Raw genomic sequence first — 25,368 nt, forward strand, 5'->3', positions numbered from 1 at the left:
CAGTGGCTGTACATTCCAGTTCGGACCACAGAACAGTAAGAAAATCCCAACATACTGCTTCTCCCCATCTTGCATTGTACTCCCTGAAATTTGGAAATGAAACTTGTTTGATGTAGGAGGAGACGTTATCTAATTAGGGCATAAGAAATTTAATCTTTCCAGCATTCAGGTCATATAATTGATGTTAATTTAATGCTCAGATTCTCAGTCATTAATTTTTATTCTCTTAAATGCTGTTTGGCAGGGGCCCCTGATCCATGGCAATGGATTTTACTGGATGTAAGAGCACACTTGGACTTAGTAGTGACTCACCACAGACCTTCCCATCCTAATAACAAGATCACATCATGCATGCATTATTAAGCCACGTAATTGAATGGTCCATAGTTTGCATATCAGACTATTAAAATAATGTGTTTTGCTTTTCTCTGAACACGTATTGTTCAAGCCTCTGCGAATATGAGGCGATTCTGATAATTATCACCAAATTACTGCAAATGTTCTCTTCATTAACATGATTTCTTTCAAGCATTTTTAAATGTGAATATTATTATGAATTAAGGAAGTTCTTACAAAGTTTTGTGAACTTTTTAAAGGAGCTTATCACTGTGATTGAAAGGATATATTAAGGAGAGAGAGAGAGATGCTTTGACTATGCCTTTCATATGGTTTCCTCTAGTCAAATAAAACTCATTTTCAGGCAGTGTCTGGGCAAAAGACAGAGACAGACAGAATTTTAAAGTTACAAGAGAATGGGAGAATTAATTTTTCTGCATAGATACTATTTGGTTGATCCCTTTCTAGTACCCGGAATTTGGTACCAGAAGTAAAATTCTAATTTTTCAAAAACCTGATTTAGAGTAAAATAATAGTCCCCTCCTTAAAACACCGACTCCAAATTTCTAAAGCTAACAGCTCTCAAGTAACTTAATATTTTTATTTTACTAGTCATCCTGAGTCCTATATCACTAGGGAAATGATAAACCTTGAAAAGCCTTTATTGTAACCTTCCCTTCACACACTGATTTCAAAGTTGAATAAATAGTTAAGCAATAAAAAAAAAAAAACTACTGCAAAATAAGAGTCTCCTTGAAATGTGTAAAATTTGCATCTACATTCTCTCCCAGTCAAATATCTCTTTGGGTGGTTTTGAAACTCTCAGAATAGGTCATTCTGCCGGGCGGTGGTGGCGGTCCATCCCTGGACTGTCAGGTTACTGCGCAGCTCCGCGGCTGGGAGGTCGTGGTCCTCCGACGGCGCTTCCAAAGCCGAAAGGCAACCAGGAGCGCAGACGAGCTAGGCTCAGCCCCGCGGAAGGCTCCACGACTCTGAGAAAGTTGTGAAATTTGTCCTTAAATCAAAGGCTGCTGAAAAGAAAAAGTGGACGAAAGTGGAAAGAGAGGGGGCCATTAGAGAGAGGAAGGAATATAGGGAAAGGGAGAAGGAGGAGAAGAAGGAGAAGGAGGAGGAGAAGAAGAAAGGGAGGGAGGTAGAGAGGGGGCGAGAGAGCAAGGGAGGGCCAGAGGGCCAGAGGGGGAGACGGCCACTTTCCTTCACCGCTCTAGACCCCACAGCAACCTGCCTGACCGTTCCCCGTGGGGTTGGACACTGCCCCCCACCCTGTTCACGTTGGGTGCCGGGCTCCTCGCGACCCCGCTCCTGGGGCCTGCAGTCAGCTCTAGGCAAAGGGTGCCAGGCCCCAGGCGGAACTTTTATTTTGGCTGGGAAGAGAGGACGCGGCTCCCAGGCCCGAAGAGGCGAACTGAGCCCTTCTGTTTGGATTTCCCTCCTCGCTATAGCAACCAGCAGCGTCGGGACAAAAATGCGCCCTCCCAGGACAATGGCTTGCCTCCCGCTTCTCGCCCTCGCCTTCCTCCCCGCACCGCAGCCGGGACCTGCCTCGGCGCTCTGAGGCTCAACGGCAGGGCCTCCCCCACACCCCCCACACACACACCCACTTTGTGCTCTCTCCTAGCTGCCCCTACCGAGTTCAGGCCTGGGTACGAGAACTCTGCCTCCTCCGCTTCCCCCAGTCCAGCTAACACCCCCACGCCGGCCGAGTTCAGGACGCAGAGCAGAACCTCCCACTCAAGGTCTCCCGCTGCGGAGTTGCCCACGGGATTTTATGGAAGTTTGTGTTGCCCAGAGTAGCAGAACTGCATCTTTTTTTAAGAGCTTTAAACACACACACACACACACACACACACACACACACACACACACACACCACCCCAAATTAACTATTATTACCCTGTTCCATGCAGACTACTTTCTTCAGCACTCAGCCGCATTTACCTAAATTTAAGCATCCGAACGCGCTCCTAGACATGATCTTTGACTTTCTCTCACTCTACCAAGGTTAATTAAGTTCCCTTTCTTGAACTGAGCTCGGAGCCCATTCATTATTCGCTACCTCTGACCTAGGACATTAATATGATCAGGCCTGTGACTCGGCCGTGTCCTGTTTTCCTATTTTGCATTTAATGCTGGGACCTGGCTGCCCTAGATTACCATCGAAAACTTGCAGAAAAAGACAGGAAGAGGGAGCGTATCTCATTGCTCCAAACGGCCTAATACTTGCTCATTCAGCGTCTTCTGGCGGCTAATGCCAGACTCTAGGTCCCCTCTCCCGCCCCTTCAACACACACACACACACACACACACACACACACACACACACACACACACGGGAAGGAAGGAGAGGGAGAGAGAGGAAGAGGGAGAGAGAGAAAGAGAGAGAGAGAGAGAGAGAGAGAGAGAGAGAGAGAGAGAGAGAGAGAGAGAGAGAGAGAGAGAGAGAGAGAGATCAGGAGATCAGTTTGGAAAGCTACATTTTCAAAATTATCATCTCAAACTTTTATTAAGGCCCCACGTTCCCGAAGAACTACACTTTTGCAACACGGAAGGTTCTGACGCACAGTCATCACTGCTTTGGCTGTGTGAGGGAAGAAGAAAAAAAATTGCTCTGGCAGTGCCCCGCCTCCGCTGGCTGCAATTCCTGGTCACTAACAGCACAATTGTTAAGTGCACTCAAACACTTTCGAAGGGATTTGCATTCATGTTCTTTGCAGCTAGCATAAGAAAACTGTAGTCCAATCTCAATCCACCCATTGCAGCCTTGTTTTCCCCAACGAAGGAAACCTAGCCCTAAACTCTTGGAACCCACGCTAGGCAAACAGTTGAGGATGACCTTCCCCAGCTTGTGCGACTGTTCGCAGGTGTGGGGGGGCTCTCGGACCTCTACTTCATCTTTTCAGATTGCTCCAGGGGATAAGAGAGGGAAGAGATTGCAGACAGAGCTTTATCTGAGAACAATTCCAACTGCTTTAGAGCTAAGAAGGTTTCTGTAGAAATCACTTTAATTTATCAAAAAGATGTCATCCTCTTTTGGTGGCCAACTATCCACCTAATTTAAGGGGGTGGAGACACACCTCAAAAATCCATTATTATAAAGTCATTCAAATTGTTAGGAAAAGAAGTTTCAGGAAGCAAACTAGGAGCCACTAATCCTGAGTTCTGTAGAATTTATTTTGCACTCTGGATGAATGCCTTCTTCCCCATAAGGCCTTGTATGCACACTTAAAATTTAGCAGGCTTCCTTTGATAAATTACTCACAGTAATCCCTGAAAAAGCTAGACTTGCTTGGGTGATGTGGTTTTAGAAGTCTTCAAACAGAGCCTGTTCATAAAATATTCACGTGAGTTCTACAAAGGGGGTTCATTTTTAACGATGAGAGTTTGAACTAGGAGGGGAAAATAAGAGATTAATATCCATGTATTCAAATCATCTCATTTCAAATACTGAAATTAAAATATTGCATCTCACTAGCTCACATAGCAGTAAAGGTAAACTAGAGTTGTTTGTATGGGAGATGTGTGCAAATATAAAGTTCCCAAGAATTGGGGCTTCAATTTTCAGAAAACTTTTCTTTCTCTATTATCATATGGAGACAGAAGCACATTTAGGAACTTGTAAAATGGAGACATAGTGACTTCTATGTCTAGAGGATATTTCTTTTTAGGAACCAATGTGCTTCTACATAATTAAAATATTAACTCATTTCCCTTTGTAAAGCAAAGATTCTTTGGAAACTTGGATGTTCATTTCCTGTGCTACTTATAAAGGCTTCTTCCACCTGCAGTTGTTAAGGTTTAAGTTATTTTTTTTTTTCATTAAAGCAGTTAACTACCTCTTTGTGCAACTCTAAAGTAGAAGCCTCAGTTTTGACATTCTGTAAGCTGTTAGCAAAGAGGTTCCATTCAAATATGAGAAAGCACTTTCTTAAGTGAAATAGTGGCTTGGGACTAGCTAGAAAGCAGAAAGCACTGGGATGATGAGAAGGAAAAACAGGATTCAAACTATCCTTCAAAGGAGGTAAGTTAAAAAGAAAACATCAGTAAGCAGTTTTATCCTTGCTTAAACCAGTTGTCACCTTCTTTAAAACATGATCTTTGTTTCCTGAATCCTATTATCATAGGACCACAGAGGGAAGGGAGGTGGCAAACTTTTATTAGATGAATAACATCTCACCCCTGTGTCCTTCCAGCTCAATGTATGAGAATGACTGTGGTGTGTTTTCTGCCATGTAGAGTATAGAAATAAATGATACATTACACATGAAAAAGTTTGCTTACTGGATAACAGAGTTAATAAATTAGAGTTCATGTTACAGTGCGTAGGTTAATTCCATTACTTTTACTCAGGTAGGAGATTTGGGGAACCTTTGCCCAAGGTAGGGGAGAGGGAGCCATGAGAACTGTCTCCTTTCTCTTTACTAAGATTGACACTGTGGAGATAAATATGGGTCTTTTCCTTTAAGTTCTGATAAACTGAGTTGTTTTCACTCCAAGAAGTAAGTATACCGGAGGAGTGGGGCTATACACCCTTTAGAGACTAGCCCAGGTTAAGATGAGCTAGTAACCCTTCATTAAGATCTTTGTGAAGAAGAGAGACTGGCATCCTCACCCAGATCTTTTCTCTGGGCGCCTTAAGTCAGTTTTGGCAGATGGGACTCAAAAGACACCCCTCCCCTGCAGTCTGTGCCCCAGGCAGCCAGGCCCTAGTGAACTGCTTGCTCAGCCATTGTCCTAGCTAGTGATCTCGGGGAAGCAGTGCTGGAGCAAGGAAGCTAGCAAGACACCTTGTCAGTTCAAAGCATTTTAGGGTTGTTTGAAATCCTCTTCACGCCAACGTAAGCAGCATCTGTATTTGAACAGCTGCTTTGAACAGAGAAAGGGAATGAGCTGAATCAAAACCTGAAGGAGTCTCCTGGAGACACCTTCAACGTGTTTGTAAGCGGGTAGAAAAAGACTTGGCAGCCAAACGGCATGAGTCTTGGCGGGACCAGTCACCCAGAGATGTGCCCGCGTCCTTAGGAGGGAGGTAAGAAAAAAGAGAAGCCCCCATCTGGGATTAAACCCGGAGGGAGCCCTTGGGAGGCGCTTGCCAGGAGGCTGGGCTACTCAGGACCCGGCATTCGTGCCAACCGGGCCCCTGCCTACCGAAGGTCTGGCACGGGGTGGAGGTGGTCCCCTGGGCAAGGTTGTATGCACCGTGATTGGTTCAGCTTTCGGGGTGGGGTGAGGTGCTGAGGCTGGGCCCCAGGGGTAGAGCATTATTCTATGTAGTGCCTGTCATTTATTGAGTGTTTTAATGCCTTGGAACCACCGAGGTTTATCCTGCTGGGAACGGCTCAGTTCCTTGGCCTGCCAGCAAAATGGGGTGGAGAGAACAGAGTTATGTGGACCTAGGAAAGCAACGCAGGACTGTCTCTGAGCTCATATCAGTGATGTCCCAATGTACAGAGAAAGTTTGACTGTGCCCATGCGAGTCTATTCTTGCTCCCCAACCCCCGCCTATACAACAACACCCCTTGCCGGGATTTCGTGGAGAAAAGGAGAGGAGAGGAGGATAAGAGGACAATTAGAAACTGACTCCAATCTCAGTGCATAGATTCCCTCTGAGAGGCGTGTAGAAACCCTTTTCTTTTCTGGGCAGTATCACCCCACGAGCTGCAAAAAGACTTGCCCCTTGAGAAACGTGAAACCAAATCCAGAGAAAAGCGGGCACCTGCCCCGGAAGGGGGTGAGGGAGGGGTGAGTCCAAGCATCCGGATAGGACCCATCCCCAGCGACTGGATCCATCCATCCATCTGGGGGAGCTCTCAGTTCTCCAAGTAGGAGGGGTGGGCGGGGAAGGGGTGAGGCAGAGGTAGCAGAAAAGATGGGGTGGGGTGGACGAGAACTCCAGGGAATAGGCTTGAAGGTGGCCGACTAGCTATCTTGGAGCGCCTCTAAACCTGGGAAGAACCGAGCGCCCATCTCGGGGAGACTCGGGGCTGGTGGTCTCATCCCACTGCCCTGCCCCAATTGCTCGCAGTGGAAGAGCCGCGGTGGCATTCTAGGAGGTCTGTTTCTTTTCTTCTCTGAACTGCACAAAGTTCCAGGATTTGGGGTTTCTCGCACCCCTCCCGCGCGCTGCCCGAGCAGCTCCGCGCTTGCGCTGGCGGCGGGTTGCCACGCGCTGTGTGTCCTAGCTTGGCCGCGCGGGTGCGCGCGTGGAGGGAGACAGGTCAGTCCCTCGAGCGGCCGGTGGGCTCAGGCTTCCCCACCCCCGGTTTTGGTGCGCTCACACACACACACACACACACACACACACACACACAACCTTATAAACACAGGGCACGTGGAAATCTTCCGCCCAAGCGCCTCCTCGCCCGGGCGGGTGCTCAACGTGATGATTTATAAACAGTTCAGCCACTCCCCAAAGAGCTTCGCTCCTCGTTAGTCATGATGAATTTTCTGGCCCACTCCACTTTGCTGTCTCGATTAAGATGCTCAGAGGCCCCAAAGTACTCCGCTTGAGCGTCCATTTGGCTGCCTTCACAACTCACCACCCAAAGCAGCGCCAGCGCTAGGTGTACAGGCATAGGGGGTAAGGGGCACTGTTTTTTCACGTCCCTGGGGGGGGGTTCAAACACAGACACCCCTTTCCTGCAGCAACTTTCCATCGACTCCATTCGCTGTATGGCCACCGTACAATTGTCCCTTCCTTGTGCTGCAGGCTGGTTAAGCTCCGAGTTTCTCTGATACTGGTCTGAGGCTCCAAAATTCTGCAGGCACCTGCTTCGGATGGCTCAGAAGCTCCGTTGCAAGAAGCTCCGCCAGTCCCAGATTCTGCAGACTTTGCTCTAGAGTTCGGGGCTGAAGACAAAATTAGGGGGGATCGCCCGCCAGTGCCTGAAAACACAGTTTAACCGCCCCCACCCGCTAGCGCCCGCCAGAGTTCCAGATGAGGCAGATTCCCGAGCTTCAGCCCATTTTCCTTCACACGTTCTTTCTTCTTTTAGAAACAGCGAAGGGAAAAGTTGCAGAGAAAAAGCTCCGGCCGAGTCGGCTAGCGCGCGCGCCGCCCTCGCGGCTCGATTTGCTTTGCGGAGCGGCTCTGCACAGCTCCACTGCGCCGGGCAGGGCAGCCGAGGACACCTCGGACCCCCAACAAGGGGGAAGGTTCCCCGTTTCCCAAAGCAAAAGCTGGGAGCGCGCCCGAGTGTGCGTGCGTGCGAATCCGTGACTTTAGGAGTTTGGTTTGGTTTTATTTTCTGTCCAGACCTCTGCAGCTGTCATAGCAGGCAACTCCGGAGCGCCTTTGGAGTCCCCTCGCAAGCCACTTTGCGGGGCTCAGTCTGTCTCTCCTGGCGTCTGGTCAGTCTCCCAAGGGTTACTGGTTGGGAGACAAATGGGCTCGCAACAGCAAAGAAAGAGAGCCCGCGATGGAGACTGGATGGACGGAAGACAAGAACCGTTCCTTCTTGGAGCAAAACTGCACAGCCAACTGGGGTACTGAAATTCTCATGGGGGGAGGAAGGGACACCTCAATAGGGTGACAAAACTGGCTTCTGGCTGTAGGTTTTTAAGTCTGGCGTTGTGTGTAGAGCGAGTGTGTGTGTGTGTCTGTGTGTGTCTGTGTGTGTCTGTGTGTGTGAGCGCGCGCGCATCCCTGCGTGTGGTTCAAGAGACATCCCAATTGCACTCCTAGTTTGTTGGGACTCATCCTTTCTTTTCTTTGCCTCCCCTCCGTCTTAGCCACCCTCCTCCCCGCCAAGCAGGAGGGTCAACGCTGGACCACCACCCACCACCCACCCACCACCCCACCCCACTCCCCTGCAACCAAGTCTTCCAAGCCGCCCCCGCCGGTCTTCACCGCAGGGGGAGACAGCTAGGGTGACGGGACCCATCCTGCAGGGGCGGAGGAAACCGGGGGTGCGGTGGGTGGGTTGGGGGGGGGGGACCAGGGGAGGTGAGAACTCCGAATCTGAACCGGTGGCCTGGGAGGGGACTGGAGGAGGGCTACGAGGACTCGGTCCGCGACCGGCCGGTCGGCCAGCGAGGCGGGGAGAGAGAGGGAGGGAGGGAGGGAGAAAGGGCGGGAGGAGGAGAGGGGCGCGGGTGGGGGGGCAGGTCTGCGCCAATCAGCGGCGCCGGCCGGGGAGGTTGCTAGCGGTCTCCACGTAAATCAAAGGGCGCGGAGCCAATGGGAGGGGGCGGAGGGGGCGGCGGGGGCGGGGCCCGGGCGCGTGCCGCTGCGAGCCGGCGCTGCCAAGTGAGCGGGAGTGAGCGGGAGAGAGAGCTGGAGCGAGCGGGGAGCGGAGGGGGGGAGCTCGGAGGTAGTCAGAGAGTGAGCGCCAGCGAGCAGGAGAGGAGAGCAGAGAGAAAGAGAGCGAGGGCGGGCGGCAGAAGCAGCGAGAGCCGGAGCAGCCGCCGGGAGCGTCGGAGGAGCGGGCGTCGGAGCTGCCCGCCGGGGGGCAAGAGAGGGCGCGAGAGCCCGAGCCCGAGAGCGAGCCGGCGGAGCGAGCGCGAGCGCGAGGATCCCGGGGCGGAAAAGTCACTGTCCAATGCGCGGCTCCTTTCCCCGGAGCGCTCAGTCCGGCTCCGAGAGTCATGGCGACCGCAGCGTCTAACCACTACAGCCTGCTCACCTCCAGCGCCTCCATCGTGCACGCCGAGCCGCCGGGCGGCGGCATGCAGCAGGGCGCGGGGGGCTACCGGGAGGCGCAGAGCCTGGTGCCGGGCGACTACGGCGCGCTGCAGAGCAACGGGCACCCGCTCAGCCACGCTCACCAGTGGATCACCGCGCTGTCCCACGGCGGGGGCGGCGGCGGCGGCGGCGGCGGCGGGGGCGGGGGCAGCGGCGGGGGCGGCGGCGACGGCTCTCCGTGGTCCACCAGCCCCCTGGGCCAGCCGGACATCAAGCCCTCCGTGGTGGTGCAGCAGGGCGGCCGCGGCGACGAGCTGCACGGCCCGGGCGCCCTGCAGCAGCAGCACCAGCAGCAGCAGCAACAGCAGCAGCAGCAGCAACAGCAGCAGCAGCAGCAGCAGCAACAGCAGCAGCAGCAGCAGCGGCCGCCGCATCTGGTGCACCACGCAGCCAACCACCACCCGGGGCCCGGGGCATGGCGGAGCGCGGCCGCCGCCGCCGCCGCGCACCTCCCGCCCTCCATGGGCGCCTCCAACGGCGGCTTGCTCTACTCGCAGCCCAGCTTCACCGTCAACGGGATGCTGGGCGCCGGCGGGCAGCCCGCGGGACTGCATCACCACGGCCTGCGGGACACGCACGAAGAGCCGCACCACGCCGACCACCACCCGCACCCGCACTCGCACCCGCACCAGCAGCCGCCGCCGCCGCCGCCCCCGCCGGGCCCGCCGGGCCACGGCGCGCACCACGACCCGCACTCGGACGAGGACACGCCGACCTCGGACGACCTGGAGCAGTTTGCCAAGCAGTTCAAGCAGCGGCGGATCAAACTGGGATTTACCCAAGCCGACGTGGGGCTCGCCCTGGGCACCCTGTACGGCAACGTGTTCTCGCAGACCACCATCTGCAGGTTTGAGGCCCTGCAGCTGAGCTTCAAGAACATGTGCAAGCTGAAGCCTTTGTTGAACAAGTGGTTGGAGGAGGCGGACTCGTCCTCGGGCAGCCCCACCAGCATAGACAAGATCGCAGCGCAGGGCCGCAAGCGGAAAAAGCGGACCTCCATCGAGGTGAGCGTCAAGGGGGCTCTGGAGAGTCATTTCCTCAAATGCCCCAAGCCCTCGGCCCAGGAGATCACCTCCCTGGCGGACAGCTTACAGCTGGAGAAGGAGGTGGTGAGAGTTTGGTTTTGTAACAGGAGACAGAAAGAGAAAAGGATGACCCCTCCCGGAGGGACTCTGCCGGGCGCCGAGGACGTGTACGGGGGGAGTAGGGACACGCCACCACACCACGGGGTGCAGACGCCCGTCCAGTGAACTCGAGAGGGGGAGGGGCAGAGCGCGGGGCTCCCCCTGCCCGCCCCTCCCCTCCCCTCTCTCCCCCCTGGCCCACTAGGCCCTTTCCCCGTCCCCTTGTTCCCTCGCTAACTTCGGACGGTTCTTTTATTTTTTAATTATTATTGCCCCGTCCCTTAAAAAGACAAAAAGACAAAAAATCAAAAAAACAAAAAACCCACAATTGTAAGGAAAACATCTAAGGCACTGGACTATCGTTTTTTTTTTTTTTTCGGTAGCAGGTGTAATGATTTGTTTTGACCTTTCCAGGCTAGCCCAGGCAACGGAGGAGCAGGAGCGGAGTGTCTCAGAGTGAGGAGTGTGTGCTAAAAAAAAATAAAAGATGCTAGCAAGCACTGAGATAAATAACTGGCAAAACTAGATGGCCAGATAGAAAAAAATAAATAAAATGCCACCGAATCATGATAAACATAAAAAAATACACAGCTTTTTGAGGCTGGGAATTGGCCCACGCTGCTGTGTTTATTTAATGTGGATCCCCATCAGGAGAGATGAAGAATGCACACGTTGGTTCTTTGATGTAGGCAAAATTTAACCACAATAATTTGCACTGCAAGAAAATTGAAGTTTACATGGACAAATTCATGAACATATTTTTTTATTTCTCCCATCGTTAATTTAGAAATTGCTGGGGTTTCTTTTTTGTTTTGTTTTTCTGTTCAAGACGCCAGCTCTTGGCCACTCTCCATTTCTAACGTTCTTGTGTTGCCCCTTGTTCTTCTGGCTGTTTATGAACTTTGGTCTCCTTCAGTCCCTCCACCACCACCACCACCTCACCCCCCTCACACTGGTGTAACGTTTATTTTACTCTTTTTACCAAAGCAAAATCGATTGGCTTCACACAAAATAAATAATTCTCTGCTTTCAGAAAATGTGCATGGTCTCCCCGCTTTGTCCAAGGCAAGAATCCAGTTTGGAATACAAAAATGAGAGTCCAGCATTGGTTTTTGTGACCAGCCACAAAGTAAACTTCATTTTCAGGCAGTGTTTCTGGGAGAGGTTATGGCGGAGAGACAGAGAGAAAAAAAAAAAAAAAAGGAAGAGTCCATAGTGAATGACTGTTGATTCATTTTATTAAGCAGATCCTTTGTGAAGGAACTCAGAAAATGTGGAGGTTAAATCTATTTCCAGAGTTGCCCAAGAGAAAGTCGCACATTGTAAAGAACTAGAGAAATTGGTATCTTCAGGCACCCCTGGATAGTTCTCTCCCTTCCATTTTAATAGCTTAATTATGATAAATTATTTGTGCTAATAGCAGCATTTAAACTTTATTTCTCTAATAGTGTTTTTAAAAATAGGAAAAATAATCTGGGAGCTTAATGTTGTATGCATAGACTGTATTTCTTAGCACACGAATACCCACATACATACAGGGATTTATCTCCACCATAGACCAGTTTGTCTCCACTAGTTCATGTGCTTATCAATTCATATTTAAGGTCTCTCATGTAATTTATTGCAAAAGCAAATTACCCAGTTCGACTTGGATAGCTTTCCTGACCCCCCTCTTTTACAAAGAAGCCAAAAGAAGTGAGGAAGGTGATATTTTCAGTTCTTCTATTTTCCCCTTTGTTAATAGTTTTAAGTACAATTCTTATCTTACCTTGTTGGGTTAACTCCCATGACAAAAAACCCTACTGGGAAGTGTAAAAAAATTAAAAACAAAAACAAAACTTGTGGCTGCACTAAAAATAAATGCCATTAAATTGTGATCAATTCAAATATTCAAAAAATTACAATCAGCACAAAGGGGCGCTAAATGGAAAACACTTTTTATTTGTCTGAAAACTTTGGGGTTTTTTTTTTTCTGGTTCAGTATTAGACAAAATTTTATTTTAAAAATTAAATCTCACTACCATAAAATTATGGTTCTGTATCAGATTAGCATTGCACTTAGTAGTTAAGATTTTAGGAAATATGCTTTATAATGTCTTTCAAACACCAGTGATTCATTTTTAGTGTTTTTGCCAAGATACACGATGACTTAAAATGGGCAAATTTATTTGCCTGTATTTCATTTCCCCCAACGAATGTCACAAGGAAATGGGCAAGGACCTGCTTCTGGGTTCATCCTGCTGCTTGTTCCTGAGGTGTGAGGACTGGCCTGTAGTGAAGCAAACCAGAGCAGGGCAAATAGCCAATGGGGAAGGGAGGAAATGAATTTTCAGCTTCTTATTACCAAGTGGGTAAGGTGAGAAACTGGAGTTCAGGGGACATGTCTTTTAACTCCTCTAACTCTCATAGGTTTACTGAGACAAAAGTTACCACTGAACCTTACCACTATGTATATATGTTGAATATCTGTCTTTTGAAATGCAGAAATAGTTTAAATGTTTCTTTGTCTATTTTCTTTTTTTTTAATGCTACCCAGGGAAATATTTTCATATCATTTTTAAGTGGCCTGCCTCAATGTATATTTATTTCTTTGAAAAGCAAAAGGTTCTGGAAACTGTTTTTCTGTAGCTTTAAATGAGTAGGTGAGCAAAATCTATATGGGATGTAATTTTTTTTTGTTGAGTCTTCAAAAATACTTTGTTTTTGGTACATTTGGACGTGCTTGTGGGGAAAATAAAAACGCAGAGATCCTTATATATTTATGTTAAAGTAATATTTTATTATCTACATAAAACAGAAATGCACAATACCTTCATAGTTTGTTCTAATTATTGAAATATCTTTATTTTATTTTTAAAAATAGTGCCAAGTTTTAAGAGGGGATACCCTAGACCTTATACTGACTGAGTTGAGTTGTGTGTAAAACACTTCCCTTCCTTTATACTTCATAAAGTTTTGGAATAAATTTTATGGATATACTGCCAGGTTTCATGTTTATAACTTTCAGAGGATTTTTTTTTGAAAGGGAGACTACTGTTCTGATTCACCTTTTTTGTGCCAAAACTATCCATACCAAACCTTTCAGCACTAAATTTAAATGGTCATTGGGTTTTAGCTTTAATTTGTTTGCCATTTAATGGTCCAACCAAGAGATGTTTGTTTCCCTTAAAATGTACAACTACCCCTTTATCTTCATTCCAGGTTAGCTTTACCTTACCCATTGTGCTATGGGGGAAAAATCATCAATGAAATGAAGATTTTAATCTTTACCACCTCTTCACACAGAATTTGGTACCTACATGAAGGCAAGGGTTAGTCAAGAGGATTATTCTTTTTAGTAATTATTCTTTCTAGTAATTAACAGAGAATTCAACAGAGAATAACTGATTATGTGCTGTATGCATTAACTAAGTGAATAGAGGTGGGTCCTGTGTATTCTTCCTGTTAAGTTAAAAGAAATGATGCATCTGCGATCGTTTATGCAATCATCTCTGTGTCACACCAGGCAAGCAAATGGGCTCTGAAAAAATAAATAAGAGAAAAATGACATGGGACCTTCTTTTAGTCTAATGGTTCAAGACCATGATGCTAATACAGATTTCATATAGTCTTAACTGGATAACTACACCCAAATTCAGTTTTAAATAAGACTCTAAGCAGTGGTGGGATAGTTTACAAGTTTGCTGACACATTTAAAGTTTTCTTTGGAACATTGGTTTACATATAAATGTCTATTTGGAAAGGTAGTTTCTGGGCTTACTGCATCTGACCATCTTTTCTAACTCCTAGTCAATATTACACAGGTCCTAAACAGATTCAACCAAATGATCTTATCAATAGGCTGAACAAGAAGTGACAGAAAGAAGAAGTGTTTTGTGACCGCAGACATGCTGATAGGTAAAATGTTTAAGCTGGGTATAGATTTGAGTTCTGGGTCAATATCCTCCTCCATTGTAGGCACAAAAAAAAAAAAAAAAAAAAAAAATCAAGCAGCATCTGCCCTCTGCAGGGCATTTTAGTGGACCTTGAGAAGTTGTTGTTGTTGTTGTTGTTGTTGTTAGCCACAGGGGCTACTTACTGAAAACAATCACATGATAAATGGTCATGCCATAGTTTTGACCCAAGGTTGCCCTTCAGATTCTAAAGCTAGTCCAACAGTTCCAATGCCAGATTGGGGAATGAGCATAGGTGAAAAACTCAGAGTTTTCACTGCCCCTGGAAAAAATTTGTGCAGCAGTCACTCCTAAGATGTGGACTAGTCAAACTGACAAATGTTTTCTTTTTCTGTAGACAGTTGTGCTGAATAGGGCTGTTCTGAAAGAGTTCATGTGCTTTTTTTGCTATGTGTCACTTTTTAAATTTATGGTGTAAGATGAAGGGGGTGTGATCATGTGGGAGAATTATGTGAAGGTCAGATGGAGGAAATGGCCACAAATAATATTATGGTTGGCGCTTCTAAACATTCTCAGTTCCCAGGAAGCTACCTCCTTCTACTTCTCATGGCATCAACAAAAGCCTTGTCTTCTCTCCCATCCTCCTATCAATGGAAGACACATAGTTGTTGGCAAAAAATTCTACTGAAATAGATGAATAAAGATAAAGTCTTTTTTTTTCTAAAGCAACTAATAAGGAGATATAGTCGCAACAATGGGGGTGGAATATGAGTGTAACTGATACCTGTGCATGGATGTCTATATGCTGCCTTCATTTGCCTTTCATTCGCCTTACTTTGGAAGCAGCTTAGATAGTGCTGGGTGGCTGGGTGAGAGATATTATCTTTTTATCACTGGTCCCTGTGATTTGTCTTCGTTGATTTTTCGATTATTTTATAGAACTCTATTCTAAATTCTATTGAATTCCTAGACAAGTTAAAGAATGGAGCATATACAGGAAGCAAAAGGATGGTGAAGAGAGGGTCAAAGGTAAAAGTGTTTCTTGGGGTCCATTTGTATATTTCAGTGAGGCAAATGGGACAGTTTATTTAAAATGAAAGAAAATGATACATCTCAAAGTACTGTGAGTAATACATGGGGTATACAGATACATTTTATACATTTCCCTATTTAGGAAAGTTTACATTTTCGATAACACATCATTTTTTAGAGTGGGGGCAGGTGGTAGTAAGAGAATTTCCACCACTTGTTTTTTTGGGGGGAAATAATGCAAATGTGGCAGGAGGTTACCCTCAGCTTGCAAATTACAGAAAAAAACTTGTCCATGTTTGTAGAACTTGAACCATAGTTATTTTAATGACCATTATCCTGACAGGATACCAGAAAATAACTCTAGTTTTCTTTAAACTTTGCTTGGTTACAGAGATAAATGATCAAAATATATTAAGATTTTTGGGGTGTTTGGAGGGAAGCTAGGATATTTGTCTCCTCCTTTATTCAGAAAAAGAAAAGCCAATAAACTTTATCATGTAGCACTTTCCCTTTTCCTTAATAACAACTCTGCTTGGCTTAGCTGTTAGAGGTTTTAGAAACAATATATCCCATCAAGATACCCCTGGCCTCTTATTGTTCCTAGAATTCTGGTTGTTAATAACATTAAGATGTATTTCTTTTTTAAAAAATAATGTCTGAAATGTTATTTAATACACCAGTAAAAATGCATCTATATCTTAAAGTTTATTCCTTCCACGTTTTTTTTCCTGAGTTTTTATAGCTCTTTGTTTGCGTTTTGGGGCTGGGGGTGGGACTTCCATATGCGGTTGGTTTGCGTGGAGCCGGGCTCTGGAGTGGTTTGTAGCTGGCAGCAAATGGCTTTGCTCAGAATAGAAAAAAGAAAGAAATGTCCCACAAAGACTCACTTGTCACTAATTTTAGAAAGACGGGGAGAATTAAGACCCCATCTGAGCAATATGGAGGAGCTTTTGATTGTTATGAATTGTTTACAATTAATTCTCAGTGTGCAGAATGTCGGTGAAAGGAAACCTCTCTGTGGAGTAAATTTGAATCCTTTTTTATTTGGGCCACATATTTTTTCCTCCCACCAATGTTTCCTCTGGGCTTGTTTAAAAAGAAAAAAAAAAAAGAAGGGACACAGGCACTAGCACAAAATAGAGCCAGAGTTTGGGAGGAATGGGGGATGCTAAGTTCCTGTCAGATTTGTGGCACAAATTGACTATTGTAAATCACTTAGCATTGAGGTTTCATGCAAACCCTGGTGGAGTAAGGAGGCTTTATTTTTTCTTCCTCGTGTTCAGAGATCAAATACCGTGGGAGGTTCCAATACTTGGGAGGGATTCTGGGGGAAAAGATTTGTCATTAATAACTTTTTGTCTATTTACTCCCCTAACAAAATAGTATCCAAAATTGGTGAAGCACATGGAAAAGGCCGGTGAACATTCTCTAGGCTGCCACTTGATCGTTGTTGTGGACATGCATAAAAGAGGAGCCCAGTTCCAGGGTGAGCCTGGCGACTCCTGGGAGGTCAGGTCTCTGAAAGGATGTTTCAGACTGGACTATTCAGGAAGGGCAGAGGTGGGAGGAGGGAGCCTGGGATCCCTGTATTTTTGTGCTCTGGGGTGCTGCAATGCCTGGGTGCTGTCCAGGAATGTGGACACTGGACGCCTCCCGGGCCAGAACAATCTTGCTGATAGGCCCAGAGCTCGCTTCTGTCCCATTGCAGCTCTCTCTCCTCTCCAGGAAAGTTAGTCAAGTAGGGAACTGTCTGGATACTAGGGGTTGCCCACCCCAGTAGGGTAGGAGCCTGCCGCCTCTGGGGAAGTTGGATTTGGACAAAGCAAAGCCGTAGAGCCTCTCTGGGGGGAGGTCATGGTAAGGGCACAACTGTGGTGGGGCAGAGAGGTGTCTGAGTTTTGAGGGTCTCAGGGCGAGTGAACCTCTCAGCTCTCTGACTGTGTAACTTTCCCCTTGACTCTCTAAAGTTAGGGCCTAGGATGTGACATTTTGCAGGAGGGAGGTAGTTGCGGGTAAACATGCCCCCCCCCCAAGACGAGGGCAGTCAGACAACCTCTGGAAACTGTGGACAAGTAATGGGAATAATGGACTGCCAGGGAATTAGAGCAACTTGGCCTTTTCCTGGAGGGTTTGTTCTGTTTTGTTTGTGAGTGTGGAAACGGAGGACCAAGAAGTGGAGTGAAGGGAAGCAGAGGTGATAAGGAAGTTCAGAAGCGCTTTCCTTTCAGCTCTCTCCGCCCCAAATTTCGGACTAACAAGGACCCAAGAGAGCACCCTCCTCCCCGCCTCCAGGAGAATGGAAGCGGCTTTCCCAGCGCTGCAGCGCCCTGCAACATCTCCTCCAACCTTTCCCAGCAAAGCAACCCAGCTCGGCCTAAAGTCACTTTGTGGGCACAGGAGAAAAGTTAGAAGGCCAGCGTTGAGTACGTAGGAGCATCCCCTGGGCACCCAATCCTCCCAAGTCAGAGCTGGGAGGAGGCGAACTGCAAACAGGGAGCGCCCACTTCTCGCCCCAGACCGAGACCCAGACGTCCTCCACAGGCTCCTAATGCCAGCGGGGTGCACCCGTTTAGTACCCCCCAAAAGCACGTAATAGGGAGCCAGTGGGTGAGCGGCACTCAGTCCTAAAACCCTTGATGTGGGGCGCTCCGGGGGCGAGAGTAGGCCTTCTGCCACCAGAGGAGGGGAGGCCTACCAGGGGGCCGGGGCCAGGAGGCGGGAAGCTGGCTGAAAAGGGTTGGGAAGGCGGCCAGGGACCGAGCCGGGGCGCAGGCGGGCATGGGTCTGTGCTGGCCTGGAGCCGGCCTCAGCCCGCCTAAGCCGAGCCTTCCCTCTATCTCCAGCCGTGGCCGCCCGCCCGCCGGCGGCCACTCACCGGGCCTCGTGGCCATCCCGGGCTGAGACGCACGCAAACGAGGATGCTTCTATTTACTCGCCTCTGCCTGCGGATTTCTAAGACATTCAGCAGGCACAATCATTAAACTAATTTGTATTTGATTGTTTGGGCGGACGGAGGGTAGTTTTATTGCGCTAAGCATTCAAGCAGGCACGCATCGCTGATTACCAGTATACATTAAATAAAGTTGTTTGTACACATTGTCTTGCCACATATAGGCAGAGGCTTATTATTCTAATTACTCTAATTAGTGCATTGAAATGTTTTCTACTTGATTTGAGGAGACAGTGATTAGTTCTATTACTTCTTTTAACTCGTATTTTATGGAAAACTGTTGGTGCATGTTCAAATCACTTTCTTTGCCCCTGGAATATAACGCTGACCCAAACGCAGTGAACTGCACGGCCCTGGTGGGGCCCCCACTTTGATGTGCGCCTCGGCTTGGAAGAGGCTTCTGTTATTTATTATTTCCCTCCCACCCCCCTGGCTGCCACCGCCCCTTCGGGATTCGGGGTTGCGCGCCTCGCACTGGCAAGGCGCTGGGAGTCCGAGCCTCCCGGGTCGCCCGCGCGCCAGGCCCGCTGCCCCGCGACTTCCCCGGTGAGCTGACTTTCCAAAGGCGCCCTTCAGCGTCTTTTCCGTGAATCTGTTTCTTGAGCTTTAATGTTACTATTAATTGATAAAGATCAGCTCATCAAACATACTATTTCGATAGGGAATTGTAATTAAAACCTTAATCTCGTTTGAGACTTTTCCCCCCCTTTAAATTCCTTTTTCTTATGGAAGGGGTGCAAAGTTCACTATAAAAAGTATTCTAACGGGGAGATTAATTCGTTATCTAAATAACAATCTTTGCTATTGATCCGACGCACTTTCCGCCACCTTTTGTGTCGGGCCTTAAAAAAAAAAAAAAAAAGCAGAATATGACAAAGCAGAAGATTGGACCGAGCCCCGCAGACTCCGGATATCCACTTGGGAAGCCAGGGGATGGAAAGGGTTCCCCGAATCCCCCCTCCCCGCTTTCACGACGGTGGGAGGAAAGCCCTGGAAGGGGGTCTCGCCTGCATAGAGTGATGCCATGGGGAAAGGGCCCCTCCAGAGCCGAAAGCCGGGGAGCCAGGCCGCCTGAGAGCTCTCTCCCCTGGCCAAAAGAAAAAAGGAAAGAAAAAAAAATCTGTTCAATTTCTAGGTAAATATTCCACCGGTTCAGCTTTTACGGTTAATATTTAAACTCGGATTACCACGTCTCTAAATGCGCGTTCCTAACCTTTGCCGACGGCTGGGAGGTAATAAAGCCTAGAACGAGGGCCGGAGGAGCTCCAGCCTCTCCCGGCCCCCCGACGTCGCCTCCCTCCTCCGGCCGGCCGGTGCCCGGCGCTCCAGCCCCCTCCAGCGCCCTCGCCGCCCGCGCCCAGGCGTTCGGGAAGGGGATCAGCGCCTCCCGACGACAGACGGCGGAGCATCAGGAGCGTCCCTAGGCTGCAGGAGCCGCCCACGAGCCTGGCAGAGGAGTCCCGGGAGCAGGGGCCTGCAGAGGGAGTTGTGCAACCCCCAAGGAGCCAAGGGGGAGTGGGGAGAAAAATCTAGATTCTTCGACCCAGCAGCAACAGCCCTGCCCCACTCCCAGGATAGGAGGCGGGAGGTTGGGCAGTGTGGCTGTGTTGGGGAGCAGACCCAGCTCTCCTTCCTCGCAATCCCCCCCTTTTAAGAGAGGTCGCGACCCTAGTTTGGGAAGTCCAAGAATCCGTGAAGCAAAGACGAGCGTCTTTGTACGCGCGGGTCAGCTCAACGGTCTTGGGGTTTTCTTCTTTTCTGAGATCCTCCCTCCTAACTCACTAACTCACACCCGCCTTTCCATCTTAACAAAGTCTTCTTCCTCGACGCACAGACTTGTTATGTAACAAAGTCTCCCAGGCGAGTTTAACAGGAGAAGAAAGGACACCCTGGCCCCACCCCCTCCTTTCGTTGGCTTTCCTCTCCCCCCTCCTCCCCGACCCCCTTTCTCTCCCTCCCAATGCATCTGTTCTCCCCGAGACACAAGTTCTAGCACCCAAGACGACTGCAGACCTTAGCCTAGTAGAACTTTGGCGCCCCACAGTGGAATCGGTCCGGAATTGCCCTTGATTTTACAGCCTGATTTGTTCAAACTTTTTGTTTGGGATCCTTTTCTCTTCCTTCCTCCTCCTCCTCCTCTCCTGCTAACTGCTGCACTCTGCCCTCTTTCCCTCATTTTCTTCATACCATAAGTTTATGCATGACTCACACACATTTTCCTAGGCATTTAGTTCTAGTACTAATTGGGGCTTGAAAGCTTCGTCTGTAAATACCACATATTCTATAGCAAAAAAGAATACTCGACAGTCCCACCCCCATACTCCTCGCTGCCCCACCGCCAAAGTTGCCAAACAAAGGTAAGAAGAAAGCACCGCCTCCTCAGACCCATTTTGATTCAGGTAGGTAAGACACCAGGCTCTTTGGGAAGCCCCACCTTCTGGGGATGTTGAGGCCAAAATACCACATTAAAAAAATGGTTAGTCAGGGGAAAAAAATTCATCAGGACAAAGGAAGCACAGTGACTGTTACCTTAATTCAACCCTATGACTACTTACAAGAAAGTAAATTTGTCCAGATTTAGGGATCAAACGTGAGTTTCCTCATTACCAGACACTTCAAAGAACTTTCCAGAGTAGTGAAACGATGCCTTCTCTACCTCCACACACTCAGTAATCATGTGCTAAAAGTATCCTCAAACACCTACCAAGAGTTTAGCATGTGGAGTCCAGTAAACTCTTCAGACATTGGTCATTGCACCACAATTGGTGATTTCTCTCTGCCTGCACCCAAGTAATAAGACAAGGTAGAGGAAAGGTCTGGAACCATGGAACCAAGGTAGAGGAAAAGGTCTGGAACCATGGCACCATGCTCAATTGACAAAAGGAAATGGGACTGCACCTGCAGCCAGAGCACATACTGACTTGTAGAGCACATACTGACTTGTGTGCTCCAGCCTGCTGTCTGTGTGAGCAACCTGGAAGAAGTCAGACAACATCTCCAAATCTGTTTCTGCATGTGTTTTGTGGAGAGTACCATTTCTTTCTTTTCCAACAGGATTTAAGAGGCAAATGAAATAATGTGCATGAACATATCCAGAGGACAAGACCAGTGTGAAATGCTGCTGTCAGTTCCAGCAGAGTCTTCAGCTATGGCTGTCCAGCAAGAAATTCCTTTAATTTATAAGTAACCATACAGCTTTATGCTATCGCTGCAGGACATGAGAAACTTGGGGGCAACTGTCTAGAAGGTATAATCTAGAAAAGGCATCATTGATTTTGATTAGCTTTAAACCAGATTGCCATTGCAGGGAGATGTGTGTCTGTATTCCAGAGTTCAATGTCTTTTGACTTGCAACTAAAACCATCATAAGACACCCCTTCCCCAGTGTAACAAAATGTTTATGATGTAGCTCCATGAGAGGGGAGGGGCAGGCAGCCCTGTACTCCTGTGAACCACTTAATATCTTTAAGATCTTACAACCTCGTGACATTTATAGTTCCCTCTCTGGTGTCATTTACAGCAGCCTGCTTTAGTCTAGAAGGGCACACTGAGCTCGTGCTTGAAGTGAGCTTCAAGCTCGCTTGGACTCATAAAGCAGGAGAAAGACAGTGTGAGTCTGTGCAGACACCACCTCCCCACTTGTAGATGGCTTTAGGATGTCTCTGTTTTTGAAAATAGTGACATGCATGCCACAGATGCTCTGCAGCTCCTCCAATTGCGGTGAGGGAAGAAGCTGTGGGCAAAGCCAGTTGTCCTACTCTGGGGCACCTTTCATCTCTGAGGGTCCCATCCTACTAAGAGCATGCTTCCACCATCCTAATGTCCCCCTCCCAACTACATAGATGGACAAATGGCTCAAGCCAGTCCTTTCATTTGCTTGTTGTGCCTGAATGTCCACTGGAAGTGCCAGCTGGGTGGGAACCAAGAGTGGGGACATGTTCTGAATTTGAGAAGATGGAGTTGGAGTCCCCAGGTATGCACATTGGGGCACAGATGGGGAGGCATTCCTGTATTACTGGTCCATGCAGCAACTGACCTGAATGCTCTAAATTCACTGTAGCCTGCATTCAGAGGCACTCCTGGCTACTCAGGGGTGGTTTTGTTTTCTTGAAGACTTCACAATACAGCACAGGTTATACATAGCTCACTTCTTAGACAGAATTCCCTCGAGAGACTTTGTAGGATGGAGAGGAAAAGCCATCCCTTGGAATGCAGCAGCAAGACAACCAGCCTTATCACCCTCCCCCCATCCCGGGCCACCAAAGCCCTCTTGAAGCAGTAGGAAGTGATCACTCTGGAGAGCAACCTGAGACCTAATACCTAGTTCATTTCAATCCCAGGTTCTCTCTTCAGATTAGCTGTAAGACCCTGAAGTTCCCTCTGTTCCACTGCAGGAAGTAGGGGTACAGGGACCTCAGAGCTACAAACTGAATCCCTAAGGAACTGGGCAGGCCAATGTGGGCATACAAAAAAAAAAAAGAGAGAAAGCCCATCTTGTTTTGTGACTATGCCTCTCTGGAGCCAAGGACTTCAACTCCATCCATCTTCATTCCACATGCAAGGAGCACCTGGACCAAGGGATGTGGGCACTGATCCCTGCACCAAGATTTTGCTAAGGTGGGTACAAGAAGATACACAACACACTTGTCATTTAGCGTTTTAGTTCAAATAACAACAGTCAGAAAACAAAAGTAATTCAGAGAGGAAGTGGTACACTTTGGCAGAAGAAAGAAACCAATGAACATACTAGTTTGGAGGAAGCAGCTGGCGCTATACAAGGTGGGCAGGCTAGGGAGCAGAAAATGGCAAAGGCTCAGTGTTTGAGGCGACAGAACAAGGGCCAGCATCCTGTGCAAGGCAGAATTTCTCAGAGAGCCTGCATATACAATTTAATTGTATATGGTAGAAGTTCTTGAAGAAGTTTTAATTAAATTTTATAAGCAATTAAAAGTCATTATATAGGAATGATCTAATGGAAATAATTCTATAGAAAGGTACAGAGCTCTTGCAGAGTGATCATCGAGGGATGAAGATGACTCAGAGAATCTGTCATATTCCTGACCCAGTGTGGCAAGAGAACTCTGAGAAAGTCAGGCAGTTCATGGTGCCCAAATGACAATGGAGGCTAAAGAAAAGAAGTAAAGTATATAGATTTGGGGTGGATCTAGTAAAATTATAATAAAAGAGAAATGGTGGGGTGAAATAGTATAGTGGATAAAATCTTGCATGTGGTTGACCCAGGTTTGATCTCTTGTGCCATATTTCCATCTCCAAGAGTAATTTCTGAGTTCAGAGCCAGGAGTAACTCCTGAGCATCACTAGCTGTGGCTCAAAAGCAGAAGAAGAAGAAGAAGAAGAAGAAGAAGAAGAAGAAGAAGAAGAAGAAGAAGAAGAAGAAGAAGAAGAAGAAGAAGAAGAAGAAGAAGAAGAAGAAGAAGAAGAAGAAGAAGAAGAAGAAGAAGAAGAAGAAGAAGAAGAAGAAGAAGAAGAAGAAGAAGAAGAAGAAGAAGAAGAAGAGGAAGAGGAAGAGGAAGAAGAAAAGAAGAAGAAGAAGAAAAAGAAGACGAAGAAGAAGAAGAAGAAGAAGAAGAAGAAGAAGAAGAAGAAGAAGAAGAAGAAGAAGAAGAAGAAGAAGAAGAAGAAGAAGAAGAAGAAGAAGAAGAAGAAGAAGAAGAAGAGGAACAGAAGAAAAATGGAGAGATTGTGTTGTCTAACATATTCTATGTTCTTTTCTTTGTTTTGTTTTGTTTTGGGGCCATGCCTGGTGAAACTCAGGAGTTACTCCTGGCTATGCACTCAGGAATTGCTCCTGGCTTGGGGGACCATATGGGACGCTGGGGATCAAACCGATGTCTGTCCTGGGTAAGCCACGTGCAGAGCAAATGCCCTATCACTGTGCTATCTCTCTGGTTCTATCTATGTTCTAATTTCACCACCCCCTCCTACACAGTATCAGGTCATTGATTTCAATGTTTTATACTGAATTTGATCTATTTACAGCACCTGCTTCTTTTAGTAAAATCAACTTGATTTAAATTCAGAAGTTTTGTTTTTTTTTTATTGAGCACAATCTATGTAATATGCTAGGTTTGTTTATGTATGGCATTTTCTGAAACTGAGCTGGAGAGACTATAAAGGAAGAGAAAATGAACTGAAATCCAAGCCCACACATTTTTTATAGGTAGCAGGCACTCTCCATGGTGCTCAGAAACCTTTACAACAGGAATGCAATCAGACAGCTTCTAGGTATCCAGAAAGAGCCATGCTTGAACAATTTCTTTTCTCCTATATCTCCCACATATATTTTGCATCCAAATTTTATTTGTATCCACGTCAGTTAAACAGAGGCATCTATTTTAAAGAAATTTACACATAACTGAACTTTCTTTATATAATATTTAATGTGTTAAACTGAGACATTCAATTTGGGCATTATAAGACAGGGCTAGAGAAATAGTACACCTGGAAAGGTATTTATCTTGCAGGTAGCTAACTTGGAATTTTTTTTGGGGGGGGACACACCCAGTGATGCTCAGGTGTTACTCCTGGATATGTGCTCAGAAATCACTCCTGGATTAGGGGACCATATGGGACACTAGAGGATAAAATCATGATCCTTTCTAGGTCAGCCGAGTGCAAGGCAAACGCGCTACCATTGTGCCATTGCTCTGGGCCCTAACTTGGATTTTGATTCCTGGCATTTTGTATGGTTTTCAGAGCCATGCCAGGAGTAAACCCTGAGTTCAGAGCCAGGAGTAATCCCTGAGTACCATGGGTGTGATTACAAATGCCCACAATCAATTAATTTAAAATGTATCTGGGGATATATTTCTGTTTATATTGATTACAATTCCCCAATTAAAGTGCAAAAGCTTTCTTTAAGACATTCCAGCTTTCAAAAGATAGGCAGGGTATAATACTGAATTACTTTAAGCCAGGTAGAAAGGAAGGCAATTTGAATAGAAACCAGTGGAATTCGAGTATGTCAATATTCCCCTAAATAGACTATAAAGTAACTGAGATTGCCTAGTTTAAAAAACAGAGCATATGCTGACTTCTATATAATTTCTCTTTCTCTTTTGTATGTCATATAGTCAAGTTACATTGATTCTATTTTTTAATTTCTATATAATATAAAGGTAACTGGAAGACCTTGACTTATTTTCTTGGAAGTCCTCTATCATTCAGAAAAGAACTTTTTACCTGAAAATATTTTCTAGAAATTAATAATTTTAGGATACTAGAGGAAAATCGCAATATTTTTCAGGAAAAATAGCCCCAATTTATTAATAAAATTAAAATTTCCTGGAGGCCTTTTGCAAACATTTTTTC

The 25,368-nt window shown here is 47.1% G+C and overlaps 1 protein-coding gene across 1 annotated transcript; it reads left to right on the plus strand.

The window, feature by feature from the left end:
* The first annotated feature begins 8,744 nt into the window (after positions 1-8,744).
* POU3F2 (POU class 3 homeobox 2) lies at positions 8,745-10,333 on the plus strand. The gene has a single exon (XM_049771335.1). It carries the CDS (start codon positions 8,941-8,943, stop codon positions 10,285-10,287), a length of 1,347 nt encoding a protein of 448 aa, XP_049627292.1. The 5' UTR covers positions 8,745-8,940; the 3' UTR covers positions 10,288-10,333.
* Positions 10,334-25,368: the final 15,035 nt, after the last annotated feature.

Source organism: Suncus etruscus, chromosome 4 (assembly GCF_024139225.1).
Source record: "Suncus etruscus isolate mSunEtr1 chromosome 4, mSunEtr1.pri.cur, whole genome shotgun sequence".
Lineage (NCBI taxonomy): Eukaryota > Metazoa > Chordata > Mammalia > Eulipotyphla > Soricidae > Suncus > Suncus etruscus.

Bases quoted from the DNA above. Each gene is read 5' to 3' on its own strand.
- POU3F2 (XM_049771335.1), top strand. From the start codon at position 8,941: ATGGCGACCGCAGCGTCTAACCACTACAGCCTGCTCACCTCCAGCGCC.